Source organism: Acanthisitta chloris, unplaced genomic scaffold (assembly GCF_000695815.1).
Source record: "Acanthisitta chloris isolate BGI_N310 unplaced genomic scaffold, ASM69581v1 scaffold42550, whole genome shotgun sequence".
In the NCBI taxonomy this organism is placed as follows: Eukaryota; Metazoa; Chordata; class Aves; order Passeriformes; family Acanthisittidae; genus Acanthisitta; species Acanthisitta chloris.
The window spans coordinates 1-11102 of record NW_008650685.1 but is presented as its reverse complement, the minus strand read 5'-3'; the positions used below and the strand labels follow the sequence as shown (position 1 = coordinate 11102).

The 11102-nt window shown below is 38.0% G+C and overlaps 1 protein-coding gene across 1 annotated transcript in view; it reads right to left on the bottom strand.

Moving 5' to 3' along the window:
* The window catches only part of RASA2 (RAS p21 protein activator 2), a gene marked incomplete at its 5' end in the record, with an annotated part of 19420 nt that extends 8437 nt beyond the window's left edge, over positions 1-10983 (bottom strand). The window contains 9 exons of the mRNA XM_009069795.1: positions 191-314; positions 1001-1075; positions 1526-1640; positions 2611-2759; positions 3875-4031; positions 6107-6205; positions 7593-7669; positions 8938-9010; positions 10854-10983. Of these exons, the coding sequence (XP_009068043.1) occupies positions 191-314; positions 1001-1075; positions 1526-1640; positions 2611-2759; positions 3875-4031; positions 6107-6205; positions 7593-7669; positions 8938-9010; positions 10854-10983 (999 nt within the window). The remainder of the gene's footprint in view (positions 1-190; positions 315-1000; positions 1076-1525; positions 1641-2610; positions 2760-3874; positions 4032-6106; positions 6206-7592; positions 7670-8937; positions 9011-10853) is intronic.
* Between the last annotated feature and the right edge of the window lie 119 nt (positions 10984-11102).

Genomic DNA, 11102 nt, shown 5'->3' with positions numbered 1-11102 from the left:
CCTGCTGATTAGCCACAAAGCTTCACTGTAACTTACAAACTGACAGAAAAATAAATGCCTGACTGTCAAGGTCACAAGTGCAGGGCACAGCTTTGGTCAAGGCAAGACTTTTAACCATCCCCACAAGCTAACTGCAGAAGCTAAGTTTCACTCTGAACACCATTTTCAAGAGTTTCTAGAGAACACTTACTTGGAAATCTCTTGGCAGCCAGATGCCTCAAAGAATAAAACACATCACACATGAGGGTAGGACAACTGATGCTCGATCGCACGATTTCACGGAACACTTTGTCCACGTAATAGCGCAGATTTTCCTGCAGTAGTGAAAACAGGTATTTTTTCAGACCATGAATGTTCTCCCTTCTATGTCTTTTCCTGAACACAAACATAACACTAGAATTCTTTTTTTGCAAAACACTTCCTGACTAGTCAATTTTAGTACTCTGCATATTAAAAAAGCCTCAATATGACATGGTCTTACTAGTGTTAAAAGACAGTTTAATGATAACTTACATTAAATATATATGCACTGTCTTACACAATACCCATTTTTGTCATCTGACAAGGAAGGAGCACTTCCCATGAATACCAAGGGAGCGTTAACATAGCTTGTTGCAGTATCTATTGCCTTAAATGTCATCCCCTGGTAACAGGCAAGCAGCAAGCAAAACTTGAACGAAAACTGTTGGAGCAGTTCTAATTAGTTACATTACAATCTAGATGCTGAGTACAGAGCATCAAAACACCCAGAAAAAATGGTAAGGAAGACTGCAATCCTATTTAGTTTCTCCTCCCTGTCCCATTTTCCACTGGACTCTTCTTTGCTGTATGCATAAACAGGGATAAGAAAAGACAGATTTTCCTTTGTTTACTCTAGAATCAGAAAATAATACTGCTGCTCTAAATTGCTTATTTTCTGTTATAAAGAGGTGCTTCAAAAATGTATTTCTATCAAATTTTGAGAACGTTTAAGTTAGGAAAAAGAGATTAGAAAACTTACCATATTAATTTCTACATTATCCCCCTCTCTTAATTTGATGGGATCAATTTCACAGGGCTTAGGAGACTCACATATCTGAAACAAACATACAAAACTATAGGAATTCAAATTTTCAGACAGAAAGTATGGAAATGGACTTTTAAAAACCAGAATCTGTCCTAGATTTGGTAATAAAACACTAAATAGGTTCCAACTATCCAGAACAGCATGCAATGATCATTCTCACTTTTGTTCGTGCCTTTTTAATGGATCAATTACACAAAGCATCATGTGGTCAAACTCTGCAATGTGCTGGAGGCTGGAACAACTCTTATTGACTGTTTGTTTCCAAAGATCTGGATCGTAAATAACAAAATTCAGTTCTTCCCACTAAATGTAACCAGTTACTGCTGAAGTTAATTTTCCTCTAGCATTCCCCCACCTGAGTGACTCTTACTATCCAGAGCTGTAAGAGGAATGCCTATCAGGGACAGGATACCCCAGGATGCTGAGTGTCCAGAAAGAAGTTTCAGTAGGATCACCTACCTCATCAATAACAGGTTTCAAAGTAACCTTTAGGTAGTGCTTCCCCACTATTTTCATCATTTCATCGACACACCGAGTTGCTAATGAGTTGCCTCTGAAGACAGTGTTTGCTTCTCTGTAAGGAAAGAATGTATTTCATTTGCATAGGGAATATAATATCTAATACAAAATGCAATGAATACTTTATCTTGCTATTAACTTTTTTTTCAGCTATTTCAGTCAGGAACTCCAGAACCTAGATACCAAGACTGCAATGGCACTCGGGAACAGAAAGAGAATAAACAAGACCATTATTATAGCTATTACCAAAACAAGGGAACATAAATAAAACCGTAAGAAAAAGTCTAAGAAATTTTAGACAGTGGAAATTATAGTCCAGTTTGGAATGTGAGAAAGAACAACTGGAGAAAATTCCAAAATAATGAAAACCTGGACCTCACCAATACTCAGTTTCTCCTCCAGCAGTCACAGTGAAATAAAAATAATCTTAGAGCTACAATAAACAGCACACTGCTACACTGCACCAATAAACTCAGACACATAAACCAAAACATATTTAATCCAGGATTATATTTTTTAATTCATTACAGATGCTGAATAAAGCTGAGAGCCAGCTATGCAAAGAATCTCTTTCTAATCTGAGAGATTTAGTTTAAAATTTCTTTGCTACAGTTCAATTATAACAGAAAGGAATTTGGGTACCAAAATGCAGTTTAGAAAATTGTTTTCTATGAGTCATCACCAGTTAAGCTGTCTCCAAATCCCTTCCACACCTGCACTGGGCATGACTCAACACCTCAGTACCCACTACTTGTATATCTGCTTCACTTCCCTCCTAACCACAGAACTGCTCATTCACAGGCCATACACCACTGCTTGGAGAAACTTCTGTGCTTGCTCCTTTCAAGGCATGTAGGACATGTTCTCAATTACAAGGCACCTCTGCAGGCACAGAGCAACCCTCATTTAAGTAACATATTAAAGGAACAAGGTAGGATTCTCAGCACAACGTTGTATCATGAAGTCCTTTGAAACTCTAAGAATAACTTTAGAAGGCAAGACATCATTAAACACAAAATACATACTGGGTGTCCTTCAGATCTAGTTCTGCCACTGCAGCAACAAATGGAACCAGCTTATGGTGGTGTAGCAACAGTCGCACGAGCGGCAGAACAGCGTCACACTTGTCTCGACAAACTTCGCACAGAATGTAGGCAGCAGATGCAGAAATTGGCTGTGAGAAAGCAGAACATAAAATCATGAGGAAAGGAGTTAAATGTTCTTTGTGTATTTGAACAAGGACAGATCAAATCTAACACTACAGATAGTTCTTAACAGAAAGTTCCAACATGTGCCATATAAAATGGCAACTGGAAGATTCCATTCTACAGATACCTCGTTTAAAACTGGTATTGTCTACTCTGACACTTAACTGACACTTAAAAATGGAATTCAGCAGCTACTCACCCTTCTCTGCTTTACTATACTGTCATGTCTCTTTATAGGCCTTTTAAAACCATAATCAGAGGACATTAAAGTACAATTCTTGCATTTCTAAAGTGCCTGTCAGCACTCTACACTTGGGGATTTCAAGACAAAAACTAACTTATTTAAGTAGAAAGGACAACTGCTGACTGCTGCTACCTACATACTCAGCTATTCCTGAATTGCAGCACAGCAGTATTCAGATACGACCAAGCAAAATCTTCAGGCACAATCTGCTTCCTCTTTACCCTCCTTCTCCTCTGCCAGTACTTCACAAACACTGAAGTGAAGAAAAGCTATAAAAGACCTAAGAATATAAATCCTCATTACTCTAATTTGATTCCTGTCCCAGAGTTATGCAAACTATCTACCACACTTCCCTCTTTGTCACCACGTCCACGTGAGAAATCCTGTCATGCTGATTAACGTTTCGGGGAAGCTGAAGCAATTCAAAAGTAGAATTAAAGATCAATTCTGAAGCAGATCATTTTTGTTAATTAACTGCCCCTTCAGTGCCAATAACGGATCAATGTCCTTGGAAAACCACTAAATCCAGGAAGCCAATAGCAGCCAGTGGAAAAATATAAAATTGGAAAGAACAACCAACGAGAAGTATTTTAGCTCTTCCAGTCGCACACCATAGGTTATTTCACTGTCTTTGCTGGTTCTTCTGAAATAAGGCAAAACTCCTGGTGCTTTGGAGCAAAAGTAAATACTCTAGAGGCTGCTCATCTGGGTGTGCCAGAAACAATGACCTCAGAGGAACAAAACCAATCATCTAGCTTGAGGAATTCATATTGTCTCCTACAGGACCGCACAAATCACTTTTAGCTTTCATGTTAGAGAAATTTTCAACAAAATTACCTGAACATCTGAAGATTTTAGCAGCAAGTTCCTCAGAGAAGCATAGTATTCAGAAGGAAGTACACAGTCTTCAGTGTAACAGATATTTAATCTAAGTGACCCCAAATCATCAGTTTTAGAAGACTTGTTTCCATTTTCTCTTGGCTGAAGTAAGTACCTGCAAGCAACAGGGCAATTCTAAAATATTAGCTTCCTATTGCAGTCATCTGACTAATTCTACAATAAAGCAGAATATCACTTTTAATTATATCAGTATACAGAAATTAAGTCTGAAAACTGGCCAAAAAAAAAAAAAAAATCACAAAAAAACCCCTGGAGACACAAAAGAACAAAAAAGAGCATCATTTAACGAATCTTGAGTACATAATCAAACATTTCTTTTCTCATATCTTTCCAAACAGTGAAACAGGATCTATGTCTTGTAGGTTAATTGAAACCACAGGAATATGGACCATCTCATTTTACATCTACATCATATTTAGGGTTTAGCACACTGCAGATGGAACAGCTGGTATAAAGAATGTAAATGGTCTAGTCCAAAACCAGTCAAAATGCATAATATTAACAGGCTGCATTCCTGAGAAACAAGACAAAAGAAAAAAGTGGGGGTTTTCTACTTTTAATACAAAACACATTTAAAAATTCATGGGCTTTTGCTGCAGTCCCACTGCATTTCAACAGGAGGTGCAGCCCCACAAACATGTTGACAGCAGTTAAGTTGTGTCACAGGGCAGTTCAATCGTTCACCCCCGCTGAAATCCTGCTCCAGATCTTCTGAATTCATGCTTATCTGTACTTCTGGAATCAGATCAGACTTCTTTTTTCATCATCAGACACTGCCCATGAAAGCATGCTAACGTAGTAGAAGTGATTCACCAGGAGAACTTCTACCTAACAGCATGACTCTTAGGCTTATTTTCACCATACTTAGTAGAAGTGATAATGTTTTATCTGTTGTACTTCAGCTGCATTCAAAAACATATTATACAAATCTGTAGTAGCATAAAAAACTAGTTATTTTTCATCACAGAACTGGATTGGATAAACAGATCATCACTGGATATGAGGATGTTCAATGCAAGGTATGCCTGCAAAGCATATTAGCAGACACAAACCACTATCAATGCTGCAAGTGAACTAGACATGAGTCAGGTCAATTCAAACAGCTACACAAACACAATACCCTGGTAATGAGCCCATGCTGATACAATCTCTCTCTTAGCAGGCTGGTAACAGAGGCATGTTATTATGTTAATATGGTCATGCAGCTGTTGATCAAAGCACTGGCAGAACAAGCCTGTGTCTGCAATACACCCTGGAACAAACAGAAACTACCAACACAAGCATTTATTATGTTCAGGATCACACTCAAACACTAAGAGCTTGAGTTCAACTTTGACACATCTAAGACACTTGGAGTCTGGGGTGTGTACATGGAGCGGTGCCACAACGGTTCCTGGCCAAGACCTGTGGTCCACTGAGTTCCTATTTACCCACTTCCTGCCCATGCATTTTCCATGTGGATATGCAAGGACTTCCTCCATGCTTTTCTCTGTTCTGAAAGAGTCACTAAAAGCAGAATAGCCTACACACTTTGAGGCACTCCAATCTCTTGCACTCATCACTTCCTGCTGCTAAGCTCTTGGGACAGTGAAGGGCCTAGAGTTGGGCTCCTGCTTGCAAGAACATCACAAGGGAGGTTGCTGCTATGTTACAAGCAGAAGTCTTTCTTTCCTGAACTTCCCTCATACCTTACCCTTCCAGCTTCTGTACTTGCTCCCCTAAACTAACATTGCATTGGCTCCAGAAGATACTTCCAGAACCTCCACAAGGAAGAAAAAAGCCACACTTAATGGTTAAGTAAACTCTTCATCCATCATTCTGGAAGTCTGACTTAGGAATTTAATTACAAGTGATGCAATTCTGAGAAGCTCCAGGTTTGCTGGGTAGGTTGAAAATCATGCACAGATCACTGAAATCCAGTAAGCTGACTAACAGATAGTTACACTCGGTCCTCCCTTTCTCCACTCTCCACACTCTCCCCTCAAACACACCAACTGTTCTGTGACTGTGGGCAGATCAGGGGAAGAGAAGAGCTCAGTGTACCCTCTGGCATGTTTTACCTAGACTAGAACAGGAAGACATAGTTAAGTAACAGTGAGAATAAAACATATCCTTTGCAAAGGAAAATGTACAAAACAAGCAAATTGACTTCTGAACCACCATTCTCACCATGCTTGAAAGGAATCATTTCTTAACACCTTCACAGGAACTTTAATTTCTCCTAGAAAGATGTCTTGTACCAGATTTCCATTATTCCACAGGTCAACCCTGAAAAATAAGAACATTGCTTCATTTTTTTTTCTCCCAAAGAGAAATGAGTAAGTTAACAGTAACTGCCTTACAGCACTAATCCACATGCATGCAGGCAGCAAGTATTAGAAATCTCACTCCATTCTAAATAAATCGACAAGAATCAAACAAGTGGCTCATTAACCCATAAAGAACAGATAAAGAAACAAACAGTGAAAGTTAGACTTGCAGATCTTGCATCAGTAAATAGTGATACTGGCAGTACTATGGATTCTGAGCAGTCTCCACCCCCAAAACTGTGCACATTTCCTCTCAGGTAATTTAAGTGAACTTTTTAACCAATATATTCACATCCCTATCTAACTGCTAGAATCTGGCACACTGCAATGCCACGCCAACACATGCGCTTGTTGTTCCAAGCAGCAGCTCATATGCTTACAACCTCCAAAGGAATCAGACTCCAGACATGCACCCTGGGTTTCTTCTATTACTTCTTACCTCTCTGACATTTCTGACAGACAGCAGTTGTTAACAATAAAAAAACAAAAACAAAAACAAAAGACAACTATATTTGTTGGGGCATGACTTTTTCTAAATATATTTGCATCTATAATGAAATAAACAATTCTAATTAAGACCATTCATGAAGCTAGTAGTTAATAATGCACATACCAAGTTAATTTTATGACAGCTATTGAAAGTAACTGCTAAATTCTTCTTCTGGTGCCTATTAGGAAACATGCTAGCCTTGAAGACTTTTTGCCATTCAGCAGATTTGGTGCATGTATGTGCAGGAGAAACACACAGTTCAGAAAAGAAACTGAGTACAGGGCGCTCAACTGTTCTAATGACATTGCATCAATACAGACAGAACTCTTTTGAGGGTGAAGGAGCACAAAAGGGGAATACTTTGAAGTATTTGCACTTGCAAGGAAAAGATGCAAGACAAATGTTCCTCTAAGAAGCAATGTGAAATTAAGAGAATCTCATGAAAGAAGTTTTTCTCTCTGTGTGTATTAAAACAGCCAACTATACTCGAAACCATAGGTTAGGATCAGGTATGCTGATATCCTTCAGTACTAGTTCTTCTACCAATATTCAGCCCAAACTAAAATAAATTGGTAGGAGGTCATCACATCTCGACCTTACAGGCACAGGAGAAAAGTACAAGCTGCTAGATATACTCCACCACTACTTACTTCAAAACAAAAAAACCCTACAACTTCAGTAAGAAATACGACTGAAAAAAGAGAAATTGTCTATGTCAGAAGGATCTTTACTACAAGTCTGATCAGTAATTCTCTGGAGCTACACCGAGATAAAATATGCATTTATTGTCTTGATGATAAAATATTATGAATTATTAATAATTCTCTGAAATCACTTTCTAATCCACATAACTTACCTGACTTCTAGTTTCTCAATATCTTCTTCTTCCACCTGAAACTGGGACTTTTTGGTGTAACTACTGGACCTGGTTACCTGCAAGTAAATTCCTCCTATTAACACACTTCTTACTGTTGCAGTATGGATGTCAAAAGACAAAGAAAACCCTGACTCTAACCTAGGTAAAGAGTTCCTGTTCTTTCTACAAAGGAAGAAGGTCAGTTGCCCAAACAAACTGCCTTTTGCCAGAAAGCAGGTGGAAAAGGGGTCAAGCAAGGTTCATGGTGGAACCTAATGAGGGCTAGCTGGTATCTCAGGGAATCTGAGCATTAGAAAAAGAACCTAGTAGTATGCCATGACACTGACAAAAATTTCTTTGACTTGATCATGAGCCCCGAGAAACATTAAAGTTACTTCTGAGATGTTTAAAGAAACAACAAATAAGTTTACTCTTCCTGCCCTAGTTATAACACAATTGCAATCTCCCATTTTCATTTTCCTCCTATCTTGACCCACTGCATTCTCAATTCAATTCCAATAAAACGTAAGTCTAAGTTATCAGAGTGGTTTGGATCACATCTTTATCCTAATATCTCACTTCCAAAGAAATTACTCTCGGTATCTTGAGCAGGTCAACTGAAACACACGCCTTAAGTTGATACACAATACATAAGTATGGGACAATTTCTCACTTAAGTCCCACAGCAGGACCAGGATTTATAAAAACACAGTAAATTATAATACATTTGAGCACATGTAATAGTTGTACTCCTTCCAACTCTCAGTAGGGCAAGCTTAAATACAACTGCGATTTTTATTACGAAGACAAATCAAATTAAAATTTAAACTCATAATTTGTTTATTGTAGGATAACTGATATAGAACTGAAATCAACTTCTAAACAACAACAGTTAATTTATTTTAAAAATGAAATAAACCATTTTTTGTGTATAATCACTACCTTACTTGATTAGAGAAACATGTTGTTTGGGGTTTTTTTAACTCTATCTTCTTGAAAATATTTAAATAGAATTCCACAGGATAGATTAAAGTTATCTCAGAATTCCTGATGGCAACAGATGATATATAAAGTGATTCAAGATAACAAATTACCTTCACATATGTGCTTGTGAGGAAGTAATTTTTCACACAGCAATTGAAGGGGGATACTACTTTCTGGCAGACAGACATCTATGTCTAAGAAGCCTAACTCACATTTGAGAGGTCAGTAAAAGCTCTTCAATTTGCCTGTAGAGAGCTTTCTGCGCTGCTGTATTTCTGTACTGCTATGCAGCTTGTTTAAAAACATGTGAAGGGTTGCATAAAATAGACAAACAGGCAGAATACCACACAAAAAAAATTACCTCAAAATAAAATGTTTCGTTAAACTGCGGATTGCTTGTTTTCTTCTTTACTTTGGTCTTCTTTTGGTCATTCCTGTTCCAATGTGGTAAAATTTTTTACCATAGACAACTTAAATACACAATTTATAAAAACATTCTACTGTCAAGAAGGACCCATGCATTTCACAGAATCATAGAATCACAGAATTTTAGGGGTTGGAATGGATCTTACAGGTCATCCAGCCCCAACCCCTGCCCTGGGCAGGGACACCTCCCACCAGAGCAGGTTGCTCAAGGCTCATCCAACCTGGCTGTGAACACTGCCAGGGTTGGGGCAGCCACAGCCTCCCTGGGCAACCTGGGACAGTGTCTCACCAATTGAAATTAGAACATTTCTTATTGCATTAGAAATTATTTTGAGCAATAAGGAAGATCTTACAATAAGTTAGTTCATCTTCACAACACAGTTTGAAGAGTTAAAATTTTAAATGCTGTATCTAGTTAATTGTGCATCTGTCCAGCTCCAAGTTTCTGTTTAATTTCACAAACAAGTAAAACTATTATGCATTGAGTAAAATATATCAACCATTTCTAATGCATTTAAAAGTAAAATTTCTTTACCACTGCCTGCAGGTTTCAAGGACACATTTCCTTATCTTGTTCAACTTCAATTTCTGTTTTTCCCACCCTCTTTTGTTGGGAAAATACTCCCTACTTCTTCACAGAAGCTTACACCAAGCCACGAATGTTTTCTTTGAAAGTAACTGCTGCTGGTGTTTCTAAGTAACTAAGCAGCACAGGGTCAAATAAAATAACTGGTCCCCACCTTGCTGTAGATTGGTTTTGGGTTTTTAAGTTTTACAAGATTTACAACAGAATACAGTCTTACATATTTAGCAAATAAATAATGATAGTATGAAAAGGCTTTCTACAATAAACAAATACAAGATGTGACCAAAAACAGACAAGGGAGAAGAAAAATTGCCCTAGGTATCAACCACCTGTTTTCAAGCACTGGCCATATAAATGTCCCAGACATAGTACATGAGTCACATATGCATGAAAATCTTAATCAGGAATTTGTGAGATTTGCACATATATTCCCAAACCAACAGGGTAAATCTTTCGTGGGACCAACATTCACCCAGTTCCACCCATATCACAGGACTCAAACAGCAAATACATGTCTGTTTACTTTCTCTGGCAATCAGCATCATGCCTTCAAGGTATAATGGCTGAATCTCCCTGTCAAACAAACCCAATTGAACAAAACAAAACACAAAACCCTTACCAAAAAAACCCCAAGCCAAACCTAAAAAGTGTGACCAATGAGGAAAAAACTGCCCCACACAGCTCACTCTGGGACAATCCTCCAGAGTCTTGAAAACAAGCAAATTTGCTAGAAGACATCAGGGTACTATGTTCATAACAGTGATTCCTTAATACTGGAGAAAGGAGAGGGCCTTGAGTTTGATGTCATAAAAAAGAAGCAACTGAAAAGTGGGGACTCTGAACTTAGCATCCTGAAGGTGCTCCAGAACCTCTACTCTCTTGCTTCCTCCCAACTGCCTAAATATTTACTGCAAAGAAACTTAACGTATCATTGCACCATCCCATACAGGAATTTTACAAAAATGAATAGGAAGTACAGTGTAGAATTCCAATACAAAATGTAAGAAAGAAAGAACTGCATGACAAATAGTTCTTGACTAGTGCAGGCCATTCAGACAGAACAAATACCATCCCAGTCTTGAAAGTATGGCAGGGAAGGGGGAGAGAACACTGTCAATGAACACACATCAGTGGAAGATGTGACACATGCAAAGCATTTTAAGTTTTTTCTGTGTTTTAAAGATTTTGTTTAAAATCTATGCCTTTCTTTTCCAATTCAAGATCACAGCGTTTTAGATTTATTAATTTTTATACTAAAATGTTACCTGGATGGCCCCACAAGAGAGACTGTTGCATAAGGGTCACAATTCTGTCCATTTATAAGAGGCAACCCATGGCACTCCTTTATTCTACAAGGAAAAGAGAAACAACAGATCAGTGAAGCAATATATATGGCTTAAAAGTATAAAACCCAAACAATATTTTCTTTTTTAAAACCTTTTTTAAGCCCTGCTGGAATACATACAGATATCAGAGAATCATAGAATCAACTGGGACTGGAAATACCTCAAAGA